Source organism: Lepisma saccharinum, chromosome 11 (genome assembly GCF_977018435.1).
Source record: "Lepisma saccharinum chromosome 11, izLepSacc3.1, whole genome shotgun sequence".
Lineage (NCBI taxonomy): Eukaryota > Metazoa > Arthropoda > Insecta > Zygentoma > Lepismatidae > Lepisma > Lepisma saccharinum.
The window spans coordinates 60,348,571-60,372,835 of NC_139239.1; the positions used below are offsets into that span (position 1 = coordinate 60,348,571).

General features: G+C 36.5%; 1 protein-coding gene across 1 annotated transcript; it reads left to right on the top strand.

The window, feature by feature from the left end:
* The first annotated feature begins 345 nt into the window (after positions 1-345).
* On the top strand, positions 346-7,946 carry LOC145994847 (uncharacterized). Its single transcript, XM_083131225.1, has 3 exons — positions 346-565; positions 1,626-1,795; positions 5,140-7,946. The coding sequence occupies exons 1-3, from the start codon at positions 475-477 to the stop codon at positions 5,440-5,442; spliced, it is 564 nt and encodes a 187-aa protein (XP_082987351.1). The 5' UTR covers positions 346-474; the 3' UTR covers positions 5,443-7,946.
* Positions 7,947-24,265: the final 16,319 nt, after the last annotated feature.

A 24,265-nucleotide genomic window follows, 5' to 3' on the forward strand; every position in this document is an offset into this window, starting at 1 on the left:
ATATTTGAAATCGAATTTAGTGATAAGGAACAGAAATAAAATCTTTATGCGCCAATCAACATAGCTAATTTCATTTGTTTCTTGCCAACGCAAGTTACACGCTCTTGTTTAAGTCTTGGACGCTAACGTAATGGCGGGTGGAGCTTCGATCGTTCACGCTTCCACCTCTCTGTATACATTCTAACTCGTTCACGACAATCAATAAAGTCTACCCGAGATCACCAGGGTCCATTTTTCCGCTTCTCGGTACGCAACATTGACCCTTAACGTGCCTTGCTGCAGAGGATGAAGCGAATGAAGCAACTGCGCATGTTCGACATAGATTCTGAACACCCAACATGGCGAAGGTCGTGATCTTATTATGATATTCGACTGGCAACTAGATAGTCCGTTTTGTGTTGATATATTCGTGGCGAAGACATTGTGAGTGACTGTGTGCGGCGGATTTTTTGTTTGCCTCGGTCACCGTTGTCCATGAAGAAAGAAGATGGTTGCATTTTATTTCCCGATCCTCCAAGCAAGATGATAACTCTGTTTTCATTTCTTCTGTTTGCTGGAGCACGAGGTAAGTGAAAATACCTATTACATAATGTTCACGTACATAAGTGCATAGAAATATGCTGCATAGTTTAGCTATAATGGGGTGTAAGGAGAGGAGTTACCCTTTCTATAGACACCCAAATTTCAACCTCTCTACCATGTAACCCTGGACTGCATTTTGCTGACTAACGAGGCTCAGGCGTCTGGACTTGCAGCCAGCCTAATTCTCTGTGTGGCTTGTGTTGTGTCGTCCCTATGTGTTTGTGATTATCCCTTCATCCATTTCTCAATTTCATCTTATCACAATTCATTATCAACTTCGCTATTACAAAAGTGGCAGAAAAATGAAGTAAAATAAACTAAACCAATTAGTTGATGGTGCTATTTTTACTTCACCAGAGGTAGTTCTTTCAAATGCAAGAACTCTAACTTTTTCATGTTTTACACGTTTGAAACAAACGCCTATAGTTTTCCTCTTTAAAACTTTTTAAACAACAAAAAACCATATAGTAGTTTACTAAGAAGAATAGGTGGTAAAGAATCTCCAATTGTCAAATGAAGGACTGTTTCAAATGTTATCATGAACATTTATTTTTCTTATTTAGCGTTGCCCCTGCCACTCTTGGCCAATCTGATTGTGATGTGCATGTAGAATAATTAGAAGGGTTTTTATAATATAAAAGAAAATTTTCCTCTAAGCCACGAATAATTTCGAGGTACGTGGAGCTTTCGGAAGGCCTCCTTAGAGACATGCGAACATTTCTAAACAGATGCTCGAAATTACAATAGCTCTTGTCTACTCTTACGGCGGGCGACCCTCATGTTGGCAAGGGGAGCGGGGAAAATGACGTAGACCAACCAGACAACAGCGGTGGCGCCGAGAGTTACGACGTGGCGGGAGGAAGTACTACGTTCACCTCGTTCTACAGGCTGCTGCGGTTCTTATCGCGCTGGATTGGTCGCTGCCCCGCTCCCCATTACCCTTGCCAGCATGTAGAGCGCCGGCCGTAAGACTGAACAAGAGGTATAGTTTGTTTCTTTCTGATGCCACTTGGCAAGAAGGTGACGTATGTTTGTTTTCGCAGGGGAGATTCTGACTGAGAAAGAGCACAAGACACAGGCTGCAGTGGACAGATCGAAACAGCTCGCCTGCTTCTCCTGTCACACCATGGAGGAGGGGACTCCCTGCGCCAACATAAGTACCAACGCCACCAGCCCTTTCAACAAGACCTGCTTCAACGAAACCATATGCATGGTGAGTTTGTTCTCTTGCTTTCGTTAATGGCTCGGAATGTACAGGATGATCTCTGAAGACACCCTAAAGTCAACTTCTCTTCCAAGTACAACCGGCCGCCGTGGTGTAGTGGTTAGCACACGCACTAAGAGACCAGTGGTCCCGATCCGGATATGGGTGTTCTTTGTGAGCGTCCCTTCATCAATATCACCATTCATCCTCATCTTCGCGATTAGCCAAAAGTGGCAAGAAAGCTAAGTAAATACTGTAAATCAGTCAACCAATCTTCCACGTACACCCTGTGCCTGAAATCTCTGGAACAAGCGGACGAAAACAAATGTCTGTGCAATTAGGGACTCAAAAAGGCTCGACCATTGAATGCGTATGAGGGGAAGTGAGCGCAACTCGTAAAATGCAAGCCAGCTGTTCTTTTTTAAAATTACCTAAAATGTACACGAATTACCATTAAATTAGAGTAAACCTCACACGTTTAAATAGGTAAATATATAAAAACAATAAAGTAAAATCTCATACTTGAAAAATTAAATCGTGCAAAACATTTGCTCATAACAAATGTATGAAAATGAAAATATTGTTTCCATTTTTTTAATCAAGCTATAACTTTGTTTGTTACTCCTGAAAGCAAGTACAAAAAGCAAGTATTAATTCAGTCTTACCTGAAAGAGTAATCTAGTTGATGTTATTTATTTATATAAGTAACTCTCAGAAGAAAACGTTCGTTCATAATAAGCAAAATTTAGTTTCCGAAACCAAACACATAGAGAACAAAATTATTCTATTAACCATGCACATTTGTTTAGAATTGCCGTATTTTTATGAAAATTACAAATTTAGTAAGGCTATCATTTTTTTCTTTATGATTACCAAAAGCTAAATCAGACTTTTTTCGTTATTTCAAACAAATCAGTTTCTACAGTGTACTGCTACTTACTGCACCTGTTGTTTGTAACTGCAGGGCCTCCCGATGGTATAATGGTAATGCTGTCGCCTCAGTTCGATCCCTAGAAGAGGCACACAGCTTAGTGGTTCCGGATACTACTTTCAACTGTAGGCCCAGTCCCGATTAACCTATCTCAGTATAAGGTGGACTTAAACAAAATGTAACCCTTTCGAATTCTTAGGGCCTCTCCGATTGTGCAGTGGTAACGTCGTCATCTTGTAATCAAAGGGCACTGGGTTAGATACGCAGTGAAGGCACATAGTGGTTCGGATTGCACTTTAAACTGTAGGTCCAGTCCCGATTAGCCTTTCTGTGAATAAAACCGACTTAAAAATAAACTCAACTCGACTTCTTAGTCTAAATATTTCAGATCATTCAAAAACCATATAACACAGGAAGCCCTGTATGCAGTAGTAGGGATTAGGCGCCAAAACTTAAGGGGGAGGGGGTCAAAGACAATTTACTTTATCTTGGTAGACAAAACCTTGGTAAAAGCCCTAGTACGGGGTCAAAAAGTGGGGGTAACTCCCCCACGCCCTCTCTAATCGTCATCACTCATAGCACCAAATAAAATATTGACTTTGAATGAAAGGAAATGAAGATACACGCAGTTCGCATATTTTTTCGACAGAAGCCTACAGATATCTTGGTGACGTAATACTTCGCACTTTTCACCTTCTCATATTTCTTTCTCGTGGCTTAATATTCAGTGCCGCATCTGTTCATGTCTTCTGCCGAAGTCTTCAGTCCTCCGTGAATCCCACAATATTTATTCTTACCCAAGGGCGTGTCGAGAGGGAAATGGTTTTAGAGATTCAACACCCCGAAATACCTTCAAGAGTAGTACTTAAAAATGAAAAATTAACTTTTATTTTCCACTTCTCTCATATCGCCATATTTGAATAATTTTCTTGCCGACAGATGGAGCAAAATTGATATATTAATATTTGACTGTATTTTGTTCAAACCAAACCTTTTGCGAACTTTAGAAATGCTCTTGTAATAAAAATATAACTGTAGAAGTCAAAAGCTCTCATACAAAGCGAAAAGTGATTTGTTTTTGCCTTGCAAGTGACGAAAAAAATGTCATCACACAATTAAAGATTTTACATATTGCTATGAGTATGTGGATCGGTAAACGACTTCACTGGAAATTATATGTATGACACGGACATCCTGGCATTATAGTGGAAGCATCTGTGATAAATTAGGCACCTGCAGCATACGGTGTTTCAATATTTCGAAACCTATAAACATCTACAGATTGAGATCGAAAAAAAGTTATACTATAAACCTTCTTCCGAGCAGGTTTATAGTAAGATTTATATTAGTATTACTTTGTTTCCATCTCAATCTGTAGGTGTCTGTAGGTTTCGAAACAGAAATATTGAAACACCGTATGCTGCAATCATCTTAACGGCTTCCTCGTGTAAAGTTACAATCATTCAGCAACGTGAAGAATTTCACGACCATAAACAGTACTATTTGTTAGTCCATTACCCTTGGGCGATTATAGCATGGACGTCGCCAGAAATTTTTGTAGGGGGTCAGTCCATTGATAAAATTTGAATAGTAGAAATAACAATCGTAATTATTATGATCATTATTATGATTATTATTATTACAAAGCAATAAATTAATATAATGTAATAAAAATCAATCAAATTTATTTCAAATTAGTTTATTATATTCTTGGGGAAGCTTTCCTACTCGATGCATTAGAGCCTTCAGAATTGTTTTTCATTATACGTATTTTTACATTTCATACAGTTAGTTTACTGAAGTGCATAGTTGTTATTAACTTTTGCATAATTCTTTCAAGAAAAAGCTTGAAAAGTTATGGGGAAATTTAGTCATTACGTTTATGTTATTTGACTTCTTACATAAAACTCAAAGTTTTGGGGTTTGGAATACTGTGGGACCATTTATTCCGTGGGTTAAATGGTAGAATATGAAAATATATCCTGGTTCCTGTATTTTACACTCAATTTCTTCGATCTAACTCAAGTTTTACTTTTGAAATTCTGCTCGAATAATAAGTAAACTTTATTTCTGTTGCTAATAATAAAATAATTAGCTTTCTGCTTTTTGAAGCTTGAAATAAACTATTTCCAGGTGGGTCAACGGACCCTTTCGACCCCTCTCTCAACGGCAATCGAGCCGAAGTTCATAGAAATCAATTAGGAAGAGAAGCGTATGGAAGTGTTAAATTGTAGAGGAGAATATATTTGGTTTAAAGTTTTTCATTATGTACAAAATTATCGAGTATTGTAGTGTCTTTTTTGTTCTTGGTGCATATTATTGTGCCCTTCCTTACAATTTAATGCATTTTGCGCTTGCTTATTTGTAGTTTTCATTGCCTACAATTCTCGGCATTAACACCATCCTCTTCGTGTCTTTTCAGGTAAAGCGATACTCCTTTACATCCAGCACAGAGGACACGACGTCTGCCATTAAGATGTGGTCCTTGGAGAGAAGCTGCGCCCAAAAGTGCGAGCCTGGTTGCATAATTATAGGCGAGAGGACTAAGCTTTATGCGTGCACCACCTGCTGTGAGACTTCCCTATGCAATAGGGGCAGAGGAGGTGCCACTGGAGTCAGATCCAACCACCTTCCACTTGTTGCTTTGGTGGCACTCGTCACCATCCTCAACCACTGCCCTCTCCAGACTGTTCCCTTCGCAAGCCCTGATTTGATGATTTCATGACGTCACCTAACTTTAAAAATGATAGGACTCAACGTTCAGCATTCCTTGCGAAGGCCTAGTGTGGTCACATCTCATCATAGGGCTGTAAGTGATCTAGGAATTTTATTATAACTTTTATCATTTATTAAAAGCGTGTGCTTAATACTTGAGCAGATGCTTACAGAGTTAGTAGACGCCCATTGTGTGAACAGACCCGCCTTCATTTTATTCACACCAATAGAAATACCACCACCAAAAACTTGAGAAATGACCGATTTATTTTGTAGTCATCCAGAGTAAATTCTGTGAAAAAATTAGAAGAGCTTAATTTTATTCAGTTTAAATAGCCATTATCCAACAAGTAAATAAATAAATTAGTCATTTTACAATACTTTATTGTGGTGGTTAACAACTTTCAAACGCACTGTCTGATAAATTTAACCTCACAATTCTCAAAATGTTACTGAAAATGGTCCTTTATTATCACAAAATGTTAATTTTCACTTTATCTAATGTGTAGTGCTTCTACTACCTACATCTATTCTAACATTCCATTTCCAAGATCACCTCTTATTCCGTCCTCTAGTGAACGCTCTCGTTTTGCTGGTGGTTGGGCTCGAACCAACGATAGACATGTGGTTTTGCTGCAAATTAGGTGCTAACGAACTACTCCATGCCATTCACAGACAAACAGGAGAAGGTAGGGTAACGCATTTGTAGTGAAATCACAGGTCTATCGTAAGTTCGATCCCAACCATCAGAAGACCTAAAGGGAAGAGAAAGGGTACTCCCTCAAGACATAGTAGAAGCACTAGACAATGGATAATGTCCCATTAACATTGTAAGCTAAGGTATATACTGTACTTACTGCAAAATTGCTTCCGCGGATTGTAGACTTTGCAATTTACTCCACCAAAGGGTAACTGACTGCAGAAAAAATATGCAGAATAGAGACCACATATCAATAATAACATTAGAAGATGTTTTGAGGTGCGAGTGAGTGAGAGCTTTCAGACTTTTGTACATATTTGAATCTAATTTGGTAATATGAAATGATGCAGATTTTTCATAACTTGACACTACTCGCTTTGGTATTTTATTTGTGGCGACAACAATGAAGATTTGTAAGTTGAAATTCAATGCTTCCATTCATATGCAAGGTGACATTCCTCCTTGGCGGCATAGGACTTTCTTCCTTCAGTGGGGAATGGTCACTCATTAAGGTTTGGTGATCCGGATTCCTGAATTGAAACTTGCTACTTTTGAGCAAGTTCTCTGGGTCAACACAAACAAAACCATCGTCAAGAATATCAAAGTAAACTGTTCATGAGATCGTTAAGTTTCATTGCCTCTACGTTTGTACACGTTTGTTTCTACTATAACTAATTGGGTCGCATTGCTATTACATGATTACCTCTTTCTCTACCTTAATCTAAGAGGAACTGCATTCGATTCCTACAGGGAACTTACGTGTTGAGCCACTATCAAGAGGACAAATTGAGATTTTGCCTGAATATGGAAATACCAGGCTCTTATCTGAATAGGGAAGTGCATTAATGGGAGCTGTCAGATTTTAATCAAGGGATCCCTGGTTCAATCCCCGTTTGAGACACACGGATTCCACTTTAAACTGTAGATCCAGCTCCCATAAACTTATTTGCATAAAGCGAGCGTAAAACAAGTTTTAACAGGAATGGTAGTCAACGCAGTAGCGTTTAAATGATTGTCAATGCATAAACTGCAATGAAGATTTATCTTTTACTTTTGTAATTAGTATACTTCTTCCAGCTTGTCTTTCCAACTTACATTTTTACAAGCATAATTCTGAAATTAAAGAATACATCTTTTTATTAAATTTCATATCATGTGATGTAAATATATGCAGTACATTTTATCCTAGCATTAAGATATATATTTACAAAGATGCAATTATAGCCTTGTTATCAATGTGTCTACAAATTGAACATAACATTGCAGATTGTCCAGTTTTGCTAAAGATAATTGTAAAATTTGTTGCTCAAATGCGATAACAATTACTCGTAATATAGAACTAATTGAAACCAGTTTCTTTGGAAAACATTAGCTAGAAATGCTAAAAATTGCAGAATTCAATACAATAATAATCTTTAATGTTTCCAACTTCTATAATGTTTTATGTACACTCGTTACATCACACAGTAAACAAACACTTTGTAACCGAAATATTTTAAAACCCTAAATCTTTTTTGAATAACTAAGTTGTTTTTGTATATTCTGTAACTTGAACCATTCCCAAGGCTAAAATGGGTTATTTTATTTAATGCTGTACCATAGGAGAAAGTAGAATTCATTATTAAAGACATCTTGTAATTTCGACTACTATTTGCTTAGAGTTTAGGTACTATATATACATACGTATTAGAAATTATTCTCTTAAAATCTTAAGGTGGCTGAAAATTCATTATGAAATTAAACAGTATTGTTTATACAATGAATTATTTGTTTGTATTTTAATAAATAATCACATTTGTATATCCTTTATACGATCCAAAATAAAAATGTATTTTCCCGAAGTGTGGAAATGTTTTCTTGGCCTGATTCTACCTCAATATATTGTTCATTTGTGAAGCTTTTTGTATTATGGTTACTATGACACGTGTTTATATGGTGTAGCTAATGTGTAAAATGAAATATGTAATGGCGTCGTTTTATATCAGTTGGAATTTTGATTGGAAATATGAATAAGTGAATTAAGATGAAACACTTCATTCCGACTGATCTTTTGTGCAATTCTTATTAATTTTGATGCCTTGCTGAAATTGTTCACAAATAACTGTTGAATGGAAACAGTGGATTGGCTAAATTAGTCGACAATTTTCAATCTTGTATTGGCCTAATTTTCTTATTCAGTTATTGGTGTGGTGTCTTTGTTAGATGGCTTTAAGAATGCATCCCTCTATTCCCATTACAAACCTATTATAGAATAGAATACTTATATAACATAATAACGATGATTTGTGGAATCATAAATGCCAATTTTAGAAATATATATATTGGTTGGATACTAAAAGATGGTGTTATTACTTTAGACCACCTAAACGAAATAGAGGAATTAAGTTTGGAATAAAAAAAAAATAGTTTCTGATAACCAAACATTTGTTTCAATAGGTGACAAACGATTATTTGTGTATAGTACATGTTCTTCGTGTACCAAATAGTAAGGTAAAACAAATGATTGTTTACTAGAAAGAAAAAAATAGCAACTGCGTACACAAATGATTGTTCACCAAGACCAAATTCTTTCAGTAATCTTGCACATAAATGATTGTTCGCTAGAATAGAATTCTTTGAGGAATTGTCCACCCAAATGATTGTTCACTAGAACAGAATTCTTTCAGTAATCGTACACACAAATGATTATTCACTAGAACAGAATTATTTCAGTAATCTTGCACATAAATGATTGTTCGCTAGAATAGAATTCTTTGAGCAATTGTCCACTCAAATGATTGTTACTAGAACCGAATTCTTTCAGTAATCGTGCACATAAATGATTGTTAACTAGAACCGAATTCTTTCAGTAATGTTGCACATAAATGATTGTTCGCTAGAATAGAATTCTTTGAGCAATTGTCCACACAAATGATTGTTCACTGGAACCGAATTCTTTCAGTAATCGTGCACACAGATGATTGTTCACTAGAACTTTTAGCAATTGTGCACACAAATGATTGTTAACCAGAACCGAATTCTTTCAGCAAGCGTGCACACAAATGATTGTCCAGTAGAACAGAATTATTTTAGCAATTGTGCCCACAAATGATTGCTCACCAGAACAGAATTATTTCAGTAATCTTACACACAAATGATTGTTCAGCAGCATGCTCATTTGTTTATTTACCAAATAATTTGGTATAAATTTCCAAATGTTTTAAGCTACCAATTTTTGTTTATAACTACTATGAAGTTCAACCAAGCGTGTTCTGTTAATTCAAACAAATAAGTTGTTTTTTTTTTATCTGGGAGTGTTCGTGTCGTGTGTATTTGATAAATAGGCAAAGCCAACATTTTGTTGTTTGCAAAGACCTGTCAAGTTCAAGCTTGTTACATGAAAAATTGCGATTGGTTTCTATGTCTACTATTGCTTCATAATCAAAAAGTACCGGTTTCGATTACGGGTGGGAACAAATTTTAGTAGTTCTGGTCATACTTAATACTCTTGGTTCAGTCAGAATTATCCTATGTGTGGACTTGAAAAGTTTTGGCTATGTCGCGTAACGATTACTCAACGTAATTTTACATGAAAGCGTTACGTTGTTTTTCTATTCCTTTAGGCTAATCGCGATGATCAGAATGAATGATTAACTAACTAAGTCTCTAGCCTTCTTAAACCCGAAGGTTTATGGCTGCAGAATGGATGATGGATGTGTGAAATTGACTCCAACCAGACAACGCGCCGCAGAAGCGGCTAGAGTAGACTTCGTTAACAGAGCTCCAACAAGTCTTCCTTGCGTAACATCCAACGTTAACGTTACGCTAATCCGATTAAAGGAATAAAAACAGTAGTAAACAGAAATCCGTGTAATGGAATCGAATCCCGTTACTACGGATACCGGTAACTAAGAGAGTGGCGCTGGTCCATGGAATCCACCACCTGCGGTCGCATCCCTTCCATCGCAATCTCCCTCCAGCAGCAGAAAACTGAGTTTCCATGGCAACCTTCAATCTCATCTTCCCTTGAAAGAATTTTCTCCGTCTGAAATCGGATTAAAGTTCCGTTTTAATGAGGACGAATGATTCCCGCCCGACGGGAAAACGACATTTTCCAGCAGCGAGCTGGAGCTTCCAGGATTCTTCCCTTTGTCTAGGACTCTTGGACTGGTAGTCTCTTCTGTCTCCATAGCCAGCACCACTGTGTCACGAATTGCTCAACTCAGTGCTTATGTAATAACACAAACACTATTTATAAATTTCTTTGTACTTTACTAAAGTCGTTTTCACGTCGTGAAGGCAGAATGGGCTCTTATGGACAATGCTTTTCTTATGGGAACTTAATGCGCGCTGTTGCCAAATGTGTCGATTTTCAAATTTATGTGAAGTAAAAAAAAATTACAGTAACGTAGGAAATTTTATGTAGAGCACGATGGTGAGGACGAAATTGTTAACTTTATTACATATTATTTTTAAATAATTAAAATGCAAGTTTCCATTGAAACCAAATTTTGAACATCTTTTAATCTAAATTTGATGAGCACGCTAAATAAAATTGTAAATAACAAAATAGACTCTATGGGGTTATTATCTGCATTACAATATCGTGAAACTCAAATCAGAACCAGACCAAAACCTGGGTTGTTTTATGTACCAAAATCTAGAACAAATTATATAAAGATACCTCCGATGTGGAAAATGGGTAGAAATTAGGAAGTAAGGAAGTAAGGAGGCGGGCTGCCGAGAGTCCTCATCATTATCAGTTGGCAAGTTACATAGTAAATGTTACAGATTAAAGTAGCAGTTAGATAAAACAGTATTACTGTATTAACACATTTGATAAATGAATGTTACTTTATGAAATAGAGGAATTATGCTTGTATTTCACAAGTCTCCCGTGTTTTGTTAACTCTGATTAATAATGATAATAATAATAATAGAAGACTAACAACTATAACAATATACAATATATACAACATGTTTATTGTGAAAGGAAGGAAACGGGATAATCCCGGCCGGCGATAAGAACTAGCGCACCTTAAGTGGCAACACCCCGCGTAAGAGCCATCGTGCCTTCACGACGTGAAAAAGACTTTAGTTTATGATGGGATGTAAGGAGTGACCCCCTTTCCGAAGACACTTAACTGTCAACCTCTCGTAACCCTCCTAGAAATTAGGAAGGGCCGCGAGAGGTAATTTACATCAACTCAATGGGATTGTGTTCGGCGGCAGTTCATCATTGGCAAATTGAATGAATAAACGCCGATGAATTTATGCAGACAAATTATAAATCACCTATTTATTCCCGTAGCAATAATAACCTAATACAACCACACAGACGCGACTGTAGGTGCTAGGTTGGCTAGGATATGCCAGGTTTTCGTGAGGACCTTCTCCTCTCCTCGATGCTATCTCATTTTCGTCTCCAATCGAACTCCTTCACTCTCGTCTTTTCCTTCCCTCCAAAACTTCGACCATTCATTACCACATCTTGCACTCGCACCACTCTGCATTCCAGCTCATGCTGACGCTTACACTTCCTCGTTCCTCAATCTTTCCAAACACTCTATTCCACGCCTTGGACTGCATTTGCAGACTAACGAGGCTCTGGCGTCTGGACTCACAAGCCTTTGCGGGACTTCCGTCCTGTCCATGTAAGTTTGTGATTGTCCTTTCACCAATTTCATCTTATCACCTTTCATCTTCATCTTTGCAATTAGTCAAAAGTAGCAGAAAAGCGAAGTAAAATAAATCGAATCAAGCTAAATGTATTAGTTGTAGACGCTTTTCTGCAACTTTTGGCTAACTTCAAATGACGATCGTTGCATATTAAAATGTTCTGATCGTATTTTAAACTCCCCCAATTAGCCTAGCGCACTTAAGACAAAATTGAGCATGGAATTGAAAATACACCACTGCTTCTCAACAATTTTCCCGTTGATGTCTATGAATAAGCGGCTCCAGGAATCACCCAGCCTCTCATCAATATATATTTCTGTGTTTGCTCCCTTCAATAGTAATCCTCATCGGCGCGATTACCTTACGAGCATAGAAATGCAACGTAAAACATGCTAATATACAAAGCATTACTCTAATTCGTTCCTACATAATATGTCTCACGTTCAATATAAAGCAAAGAGAGCTAATTTTCCTGTGGTTTTATTTGTTTTAAGTTACTGCTCTATATCTTTCATCGTTCACGATTTTCGCTAAGGCATTATAGCATCGTCACGATAAAGCTGAGAATTAATTCAAGATGTTTAGGATGGTCAGTGTCAGGCATTGTGCACAGTTCGCTAGCAGCAATCTGTAAGGTCTTTGAGAAACTCATGAAAGAGTTCTTGTTTCGCGAAGTCTTCGAGGAAGGATACTCACTCAGTGACGCTGGATCGCTTCAGGCCGCAGCTCTGAAGAGAATCTTGCATTAGTGAAAGATATTCATTATTGAATTGTGGTGGCGCTGACAAGACTAGTGTTGACTATGGTGAAACTTGTGTTGTTCCTGTCCTGGCTGTTCCTGTTCTGTTCCAGCAGTGCCACGTTTGGTTCTCAGGTATGTAATGTAACTCTCATTATTCCTGTTTTGGGTATTATATTCGAGAATTGCTTTGCAGCATAGCTGACACCGCAATATTAACCTCGCGCACACATTCTGAAAATTTGCATTGTCGATTTCAAATCAGAAAAATGACAGAAAATGATTATTTTTTTATACCTGACAACAGAAATAAGATTCAGTTAATTTATGTTCCAGCAAGTTAAAAGTTAGCAGGAAACTTAGATTGTGAAATGCAAGAACAAATATCCAAGATCCGTTCTCAATTTCTACCACTTAATCTACGTGATTCAATGAGTTTTCGATTTTTTTTTTTAAAAAAAAGGTTGTTTTTTTATGTGAGAAACAGGACGCACAATTTAAACTTCGTAACTAAAATTTCCCCCTAAATTTCTAAGATTTTTCTTGAACAAAATACATAAAGGTTAATAAGAAAATGGTATAACTATGCATTTCAGCATACCGGTATGACCTGTGAAAAAATAATCGAAGCGGATTTTCACTTACATGTTTGCCAACCTCCGTGGTGGAGTGGTTAGCACAGGGCGCAACAACGTTTCTGGTCGCGGGTTCGTATCCCGCCCTGGGCATGGGTGTTCTTTGTGAATGGTCCTTCATCAATTTCATCATATCATCACTCAACCTTATCGTTGTGATTATGCAAAAGTGGCATGAAAGCGACACCAAATAATAAAATCAAATCAAATCACTTACGTGGTCGATCGAGTAGAAGAGATTCACCAAGCATAGCTATAACATCAATCAATTGGCAATAAGAATAAGTTTATTAAAATTAGTTTGTAGAAAATAAATTATTTGACTATTACTATTTCTAATATTCAATTTTAAATCAACGGCTTGACCCCTTCCTTTAGCGCCAATATTAGTGGGAAAATATGTTGAATGAGTATTTAAAATTACAATGAGTGCATGCGCCAGCACTAACGATATTTTCACCCTGCTCCATACGGTGATCTAAATCCTCCTTAGTAGAAACAGAACTAATTTAAGTCGATAAATTCAAGAAAAAAGTAGTTTGGATACAATTAATATTATGGAGATCAAATTCTTATCAAGAGCATAGCATAACAAATTTAAAAACTGAGAAAACTTAGTTTTGTAAAAGGGCACCCACACACACAAGATATAACACATCGCAATATATAGTGTCTAGGAAGTGCTATGTAATAATAGAGGTTTACACTTGTATTGATTATATTCCGTAATGGTCACCTCTGCATTAGAACTAAGTGCCTTCCGAGTAAGGTACCCGTGAACCCCCCAATATGTGATAATATTTCAATGGCATGGTTCAGTACGTAATTATCACTTTCATATGCCCATAACTTCCTCATCATTATAGTTTTCATAAATCTGACTTCACCACTGAATTCCTGATGAAATTATATCCCCCAAAACCATACGCCACATGGCCCCCCTTCCCATTTGAAGAATTGAAGTTTGATCCAAGATGGCTGTCACCTTTGCCATGACATGCACCCAAAAGTTTCCCACACTAGGCCTAACATATTACTACCATGACCAATTGCTGCAATCTACACTCCCTTTAATTTTATAAGGGGTGGTCTTGGACTTTTGACTCACCCTGTAGATGCAGGGCAAGCACACGGAGTTGAAAAATGACCACGCTTACACCCAGTGTACGAGGCGGGGTATGCCCCCCCCCCCTTCACAACATTTTATACCTGGCAAAACAAAATTATTTTCATCCCTGCCAGGTATGTTTTAAAGAAATTGAAATTGAAAGCATCTGGTATACCATTTCTTAACCTTGTAACAAACACAACTGAAAACGAATCCTGTCAATTAATGGTCCAATCACCAAAGATTTCCATGCCGAAATGTATGCAGTCTTGTGGATTAAAGGAGGACACCATTCTCCAACTGACCAATGTCACCAAACATGTATTAAAGTGTTCACAAGAAACTTGAAGGTAGGTAAAATGGAAATTAACGTGACAATACAAATTTGGTCACTTTTTGGTGTTAGCAGTTTGATAGCTGTTACTGTGTATGCGATTTCTTAGAATGTAAATGTACTAAGTGTTTCTAAATTACGTGTAAATTTTATCGTAAGAGTTAATGACCTTGGGTACTTAGAACCACAAGGCAATAGTGTAGTTTACTGACTGGTAACATATACAAATTTGCATACCCCCAAAAACTTACTTCCCAATATGAAATCACAAATACTCTACTGAGGAGACATCCTCCTCCCACACAAAGAAAAGCATGAAGCTTAATTCCCACAGTGCTTACACCATAAGAAGTCATTTTCCAGTTGGAAGATATTCGATCATATTTCCCCATGATTGCAGGCTTATGGAACTCAATGGGTTTCCTACGTTTACTCTCATGGCCGAGAGCCAAATGACACATTCCATTGGAGAATATTTGTTCAAAAGTGGAGAAGGGGTCCGTGACTACGAATTGCGGTCTGTCACCTTGATGCGCAGTTATTTCACCTGTTGCAGGAAACATCAATGCAAAGCTACTGTCCCCAGGGGAAGGGTGAAGCAATCGCCATGGCAACGGGGAAAGCAACATCTGCACGCTTACGTCATTGGGAGAGTTGAAGACTTCTTTTCGACCCTGATGGAGCGTCTACCTGTTCCTTTGAGAGAAGTAGGCTATACCTGGGGGTTTTCAAATAATGGCATTTCCATTTCTTTCCAAGATTTGTTTGCCATTTTTTTTTAAAAGAAATAACCAGTGTCCGTCCATCCACGCCAGAGTTGGGAGTTTCACCTCCCTCTACAATACCTTAGTAATAATAATACAATTAATAAACCTTGAGGCCCCCTGATGGCGTGGTGGTAACGTCGTCGCTTGTAATCAAGGACTCCCGGGCTCGATACTAGAGGTACAGTGGTTAGGGTCCAACTTTAAACTTTAGAACCAATCCGTATTATACTATCTGTGCATAAAGTGGCAGAAAAATGTTTTACAGAAATAATCGTACTATTCAATAGTAATTACTGTTGTATTTCAGTTAAGAAGAAACAGCGTACCTGATATCTCATGTAGAGGCAGAAATGATTGTATTCCTAGGGGTACAAGCCAAGTGTTCTGAGCTGCTTGTCCTGTCCATATCCAGGAAACTCGGACTTACATATGATAGGAAATATATACAAAAATGCACATGTAACCCCGTGGCGCAACAGCCCGTACGATCGTTACAACCCAAAAGCGCCCATGACTGTACCTAGAAGTTTGTATTTGGGAAGTTTTATCGCAGACTAATAAGTGTACTATATGTCCAGAAACTAAATGGTCGGTGGCTGTGGCCGATGGTATGAGAATTTATTTACGACATGTAACAATGCCCCTTCACATTTACAATACGTGAGTTTTGTCACAGTAATGTAGACGGGAGAGAATAAGTTGCCACAGAAGTCTAGTTCTGAGTTGCAGACTTTTAAGTCTATTCCAGCTTGTAAAAATAAACTAGTGTATGTCAACAAAGTTTGCAAGATTGCTGACGATCCTTAAGACAAAATTTCAAGTTAGTTTGTTGGAGTGGGAAAGTGGGAAAGGCCTGGCCCAGTTGTCTGAAGATCGCAGTTTCGAACCTCTTTTAGAGCAGGTTCGAATTTCTTCTGAACAAACCCAAATGTTAACCTCTCTTCACGTACTTCACCTCGGGAACTGCAATCTTGCAGCCCAACGAAGCTCTGACGACTGAACCAACGACCAACATAATCCTTTGTAGGGTTGTTTGATTTGAGTTTTTGTTTTAAGTCCACTTTATACACAGATAGGCTAATCCGAATTGGACCTACAGTTTAAAGTGGAATCCGAACCACTATGTGCCTGCACAGGGTATCGCTTTGATTACAAGACGACGACATTAAGAGTGGCGCAACCACACGTGGGGCATTGCCCCCCCCCCCGCAACCTTGGACGGATATGAGTTCTAGAGGGGGCAAGGGGGGCAAACATTGACGGCCAAGTGTACCTGCAGGGGGAAATTACCGTCCAAAACTTCAAATTTGATGCAAAGAAAAATACACGCGAGAGTCGGTCCTGGGCGCCGAACAATCTAACTGAAAAAAAGTTGTAAAATTGATTCGTGGTTTGAGTCCATTTTATGCACGGGAAAGCTAATCGGGACTGGACCTACAGTTTAAAGTAGGATCCAAACCACTGTGCCATGTGCCTCCTCCGGGACCAACATTGATTTCAGGCTGCAAAAGATTGGATCCAAAAATGTTCTTGCTCGCTTCGCTCGCAATCTATCATTGTTCTCTCTAATGCATTATAAATTACCAGACAGACAAATAAGACTTGCCTTAATTGATTTTCTTTTAAATACATGAACAATTGTTTTGAGGAAAGGGAGCGTGCACATTTCAGAGACAATTTATGTAATTTTTGCTGTTGGTTTATTGTCAGATGGATGAATTGCTTGTGTAATGTATTTAAATAATGTATGTTGTATACAATATGTATTAAAGAAATCTTGAATACGTACACAATTTAGTGTCCACGTCGCTCCATGTTGCATATATGAGAAACATATATCGTGCATCAAAGTTATACATGTTAATGTAAAAAACAATTATATTTGGAATGCATTTATCAAGCATTTTCTCTCTTTCAAAAATAGTTTTTGTGCTTGTTTTCCATTATTAATGTGAAATTGAACGTGTTGAAAAAATAATTGAAATCGTTTTTTCGAATACAAATGATTTAGCACCAACTTCTACCCCTTGTTTGCATAATTAACGAGTATAATAACGTCTCTGATACTAGTACTACTACTAATAATAATAATGTCGGTCCCGGGTTCGAATCCCGGCTTGGGCATGGACGTTTGTGAGTTTCCATTCATCAATTTCATCATATCATCACTCATTCCCATCTTCGCAAATTAGCCAAACGTGGCACAAGAAGCGAAGTAAAATAAAGCAAATCAATAATAATAATAATAATAATAATAATAATGTTATAATAATAACATTATTATTAAAATTATTGTTATTGTTGTTATTATTATTATTGGTATGTTTATCCTGGTTACCTGGTACTTGACCCCCCAGACAAAAATTCGTGGTTGCGCCTCTGGACTTTACATTAAGCCATCGAGGATGCTACCTTTGTATGGTTGCATCTTGATTGGTTGATTTGCTTCATTTTACTTCGCTTTTTGTGCCACTTTTGGCTAATTTGCGAAAATGGGGATGAGGTATGATATGATGAAAGTGATGAATTGACACAAACATCCATGCCCTGGTCGAGATTCGAACCCGGGATCCATGGTGTCGTAGTATGTGATAAGTATGGTTGTATGTTGTCCTGTGTTTTGCCCGTTATGTGCTGAGGGCCCCAATACAGCCTTGGTTTATACCCTGGGTAAGGAGATTTTAGACACACGCATGTTTTTTTTTTTTTTGTGTAAGTAGTATCCATCTGCGCTAGTGGATGTTTTCTTCGTGGGTGGTCTTTTATTTGCACGTACTTAAAACTAATTTGCACGGGTTTTAATTAATTCGCATGTACTTAGAATTTATTTGCATGTATTTAGAATATTTTACATTTATGTATTTGCATGTTTATAACTTTTTATGAATATATAATTATTTATTTTATGAAAAATATGTATATAGAAGGTAATTAGAGGTACTAAACGCTATGCATATGTTTTTATATTCATTACTGCAAAGTATGTAATGTATCAATCGATAATAATTAATGTTTATAGTATTGAAAATAAGTTTTCTATGGTTTATGAACCGCTATGAACGGTGGTAATGGTACAGGTCCAATTACGATTGGGGACGGTCCCGGTACTCGAACCCGCGATATGCAATATTATTAATTAGTACTATGTAATAATTGCATTATATTATGAAAGACGATGGTCTCAGACGGTAGACAGAATACTGTCTCAGAATGTCGACTCGGCGGTGAGGGTAGACAGAGAGAATGAATTAATATTCAGCGCAGGTAGAGGAGAAAGGATGTCTGGAGGAGTGTGCGGTCAAGGTCAAATGACGTCAGAACGTCAGAACAAAGGAAGAACCCGATTGACCAATCAGAGAACGCGTCGGTAGATTTTCAGAACCGGGTTTTTTCCCAAGGTTAACCAGTACGCAAGAACAGGGGAAAGCTATGCAATACTGTAGGGCAGGGGAGGGATTCAACCAGACAACAAAGGATGTCTGGAATGCACAGCAAGGGCCAAATCTCTGAAGCTATGCGTCGCTTGCATGCTACGACATGTTTCTGTCAAAGTATGCCAAGGTTACCGAGAACACTAGAACAAAGGATGATGGGAAGGAGTTCAAGGTTAACTAGTACGCAAGAACAAGGGAAAGCTATGCAATACTGTTGGGCAGGGGAGGGATTCAACCAGACAACAAAGGATGTCTGGAAATGCACAGCAAGGGTCAAATTCTGAAGCTATGCGTCGCTTGTAGAATTGGTTTCAGCCGCCAATTAATATTCCGCTCAGGGTTGCCCCAAGGCACAGGACGCTTTAGCGAGGGTTTTAGGGTAGAAAGCTTGCATGTCAGAACAGGTTTTTGTCTAAGTAAGCCAAGTTTGCCCAGAACACAAGAAAGAAGGATTTTTGGATACCCAATTAGATTGGAGCGAGAATTTTATTTTGAACAAGGAGAACGAAGCGTAAGGGTTAATTATCTGTACTAGGAAGAAGGGAGAGCTATCAGGGACGAGGCCTACAGTTTTTACCATTTGCTTTTATCACGGGGTAACGAACCTAGGACCCTTTGATTATTGATTTAGGTAGTAAATGTATGTTACTGTGTGCTATTTAATTTAATTTTGAGTTTATTTTTTACCAAACTTTGACTTTATGTCAAACATTTTCACAGCTTATCCTTATTTTTACCAAAATAACACTATTTATACTATTCAGGAAACATTTTTTATTAAATTTTGGACACACAAAGACATTTTTTACAACTTTTATCTGTTTATTTCACAAATTTATACCTATTTTTACCAAAATAACACTATTTATACTGTTAAGGAAAGACTTTTAGTTATATTTTGGACTCACAAAAAGACATTTTTTTCAACTTTTAACTTATTATTTTACAATTTTATGTTAATTTTTACCAAAATAACACTATTTGTACTATTCAGGAAAGATTTTTAGTTACATTTTCGACACACAAAGACATTTTTTACAACTTTTATCTGTTTATTTCACAAATTTATACCTATTTTTACCAAAATAACACTATTTATACTGTTAAGGAAAGACTTTTAGTTATATTTTGGACTCACAAAAAGACATTTTTTCAACTTTTAACTTATTATTTTACAATTTTATGTTAATTTTTACCAAAATAACACTATTTGTACTATTCAGGAAAGATTTTTAGTTACATTTTCGACACACAAAGACATTTTTTACAACTTTTATCTGTTTATTTCACAAATTTATACCTATTTTTACCAAAATAACACTATTTATACTGTTAAGGAAAGACTTTTAGTTATATTTTCGACACACAAAGACATTTTTTCAATTTTTATTTGTTTATTTCACAAGTTTAGCCTAATATTTACTCAAATAACACGATTTGAACGTGTTTTTTTATTACATTTTGGACACACACCCACACACACACACACACACACACACACACACACACACACAGATATATTTTCCAAGTTTACAGGATTATTCTCTAAGTTTACTCAAATAACACATTTTAAATGTGTTTTGAATTAAACTTTGTACACACGAAGTGTGTTTCGTCAATTCAAGAAAGTTTTCAATTATATTTTGGATGCAAAAGTATGTTTTGTCAAGTTCTATCCTTTTATTTTACAAGTTTAGGCTTATTATTACTCAAATAACCAATTTCATCTATTCAGACAACATTTTGTTTGTTATATTTTACTCACAAAGACAATTTATCAATTTTTAATTTATTATTTCACAAGTTTATGTAATTTTTTATTCTAATAACACAATTTTAACTATTCAGGCAACATTTCTGTTGCAATTTGGACTTACAAAGAGATTTTTTAAAATCTTTGTATTAAATTTTCTATTTATTGCGTTTTGTATTTCACATTCGATATTACAAAGTTCTAAGGTGTGTATAATATTTCAAACTATTTTCAGGGTGTATTTGTTAATGCATTTGGATAATAACTATTAGGTTTTTGGATGAACTAATGTTAAGAATATTTCAACCAATCAGAAAATGTGTCGTTTTTATTTCTACCAATCAGAAAACGCGTCGGTTTTATTTCATCCAATTAGAAAACGCGTTGATTTTATTTCAACCAATCAGAGAAGGCGTCACTTTTGCTTATGAGGTATAAAAACTGCGTAAAAGCAAGCAGAAGCTATTTTGAGAAGTATTTGTGTAGCATTGTGTCAGAGAAGACATCAAGTTGTGATTATTGGCCGCGAGTTTCAGACAAAGAACTCAAGAGAAGCTATAATTAAGGTAAATGATTTTTATTATGTAGTGTGTTTTTAAATAATATGTAAATGCAAATATTGAAACGAGGAAAACGTCAATGCAAACCAAAAAGAATATGCGTAATGTGAACAAGTACTACAACTATATTTCTATTTTTCAGGTGCTTCTAATTTTGTATGTGTAACTGAAAGGGACCATTAGTGAAAGATGGCGTCTTCAAGCTCCACAAACAAGGCTAACCACACTGCGGTGAGTACCTCGAAAGAGATTTTACCATTAGAATGTATATTTCTCCACTAGTTTTTTGAAATAATATATAAATCCAGAAAACAAAGAAACGAAAAAAGTAAATACAGAAATGAATATGCGTAATATAAACAAGTACTACAACTATGTTTCTATTTTTCAGGTGTTCTTATTTGTGTACCTGTGAGTGGAAGGATCTATTACTGGAAATAACGTCAACAAAGTAACCGACAAGGACATGAGTCAAATAATTGCATCATGTCCATGTTTTTCCAATTATATCTATAAGGATTGTGTGTTGGAGACTTTGAAGAGGTATACACCTGGCAAGTATATTATATGCTGGGGATGTTATTCTAAACAAGGCAACCAACTAGCCCACGATTGTGTAGTTAACCATTTCTACGAGTGTGAGTGCGTATGCTGTAAAGATGAAGATTTACTCTCTGAACGTTATTTTATTTGCCAAGGAGAACGCTGTTTGAATAAATGCCAACGATGTGTTAAGTGGATGTGCGAGAGAATCCAGTATTATTTACAGGATTTGGATAACACAAAACATATTTTTGATTTTTATATTACTAACCATGAGGATGTTGCGGATGCTTTGACGGCACACGAGGTACAGACAGAATACAAAGCTTTTTATAGTGTATTATGTGAAATTTCAAACAATATCGAACTAGTGAAAACTCTTATAGATCCTATACGCTCAGCAGAGCTTACTTATGGTAGCACAGGATTTTTGTGAGAGTTGAATAGAGACTGACTAATAACACCGAAAATGGTGCAATACATTATTGATGTACAAGGATTTATTTATAACAGAAAATTTATATGCGTGAGATTTGTGTGAGTTCTACAAATTTGGACACTGTGTATTATGCGCTTGTGAGTGTTCCCGATTATTTCAAAGAGAACAAAGAATCGCGCTGGGTTAAAGACAATCTCCATGCATTAATGTATGATATTCCTTGTGGATGTGAAATATACTATGTCCGGAGGGCAGTTAGGAACTTGAACTGTCAAGGTGGTACATTTTTCTGCAAAGGAAAATCCCAAATTATCAAAGATTTGTTTAATATTGATAACATTGTTGATTTACAAACTGTAAACTGTCCATCCCTTAAGAATTTGTATATGTTTCAAGGAGGATTGTGCAAGTATCATTCTGATACTTCTCCCCAGCTGAACAAGGTTGCGCATTCAGAAATGTTCAAAGACTTGTATGTTGGTACAATAATAAAAATATTAATGTGTAATGTATTTAGTGCAAATAATAAAGATTTGTGAAAAAGAAATGTTTTCTATGTTGTTATTTAGTTTTAAAGCCTTTATTCAAGGTATTTTCAAGTATTACTGGTTTTTTGGCTGCATCAACACATGGGTTATTTCTATTTGGTTTATTATACGAGGCTACAATCACTATATGTCTATGAGGACTAAAATCCACTGATTGAACCTTAAAGCTTAGGTTTACTATGTATATTGATTAAACACAGGACAACACGAATCTTACAGAGGATTGTAGGAGGCATAGGCCCACACGCCAGAGCCTTATTAGCCTGCAAGAACAACTTGTATGTTGAATTGTGACTGTTTAGCAATAATATTTATAAAGTTTAAATCATTTTCATTAGATTACATATATATTTTGGATTCAAATAAAACACTCAAGTTAAGTTTTTAAGTTTATTTTTATTTAATATACAAATATAGAATATATCAAATTTACATATATGGAAAGTACTCTACCAAAGAGCAAAAGTCACATAGGGATTACGATTTAGCCGATGCTGAAATTCTTCCATGAGGGATTTGTAGTAAGAGAGAAATTTTTGCCACTGTTTAAAGTTGAGGGTGACTCCACCAGAGATGCTGGTGATTTCCACTTTTATATTTTCTCCACTGCCCTCGAAGGTGAAGAAAGGTTCTCCTATAATGTCTATAGATATGAATCTGTCTTTTTGTGTGGGGAATCTGTTTTTGTAAGTGTCGAAGATCACATCTGATTTGTAGACGCATGATGGGTACTCTTCTTTATTTAGGACAATGTATTTTTTTCATGTTTCAAAATCAATTCAGTGTCTGCGAAAGTACCTCGAATAATGATATCCATGTTGGCATCGATGATGAATCTGGTTTCTGGTTTTATGTTGTTCATTTGGTGTGTGCCTCTGATAGACTGCATTTTGGTTTGGTATCAATAAAAGTTTTAAAATATGCAACTAGTGCTACAAAAGGAACGGAAATTATCGACAATTTCTGGATTATAACTAAAATTCAGTTTGCCTTTTACATATCCAATATTTACATACCAACACTAACTAGACTTCGATTTATATAAATGTAGCAGGAACTATATTTCTGAGAATCAAACTATATTAGGATTATATGTTAAACTTATACAAAACCAGATTATTCTATGTAAGTATATTTATATTGACTGGATTATTTAACAGATCAAACAGAAAGAAGGCAAATTCCACTAAACGTAGGTGATTGCATGAAAATAACTAGGTCAAGGAGTGACCAACAGTGAGCTGAGGTTATATATAGAGGGTCGCTCTTCATAATTCTTACCTTCGCTGGATCGGCGAAGGAACGCACTTGTGGGCGGTAGAACCTGAATGGGCTCCACCAAGACATCGGAGACTCGAAGCAGATGTCTTGGTGGATGAACCCAAGTAGGGTCATAGGCGCTAGGGTCAATTTGGTTATTTCTTCTTGTATGAGGAACCAATTTGGCCAACTCCCCACATTAACTTACATTGCTTATAACTAATTAAATTTGAAGAAAAATTATAATCTCTTAGACTGTAAACATATTTTATATTTAGGCTGCACAAGATCCAATGATAAAATTAAAAAATGGTAACCACCCAGACAGGGACTCGAACCCTGGACAGATAGGTTA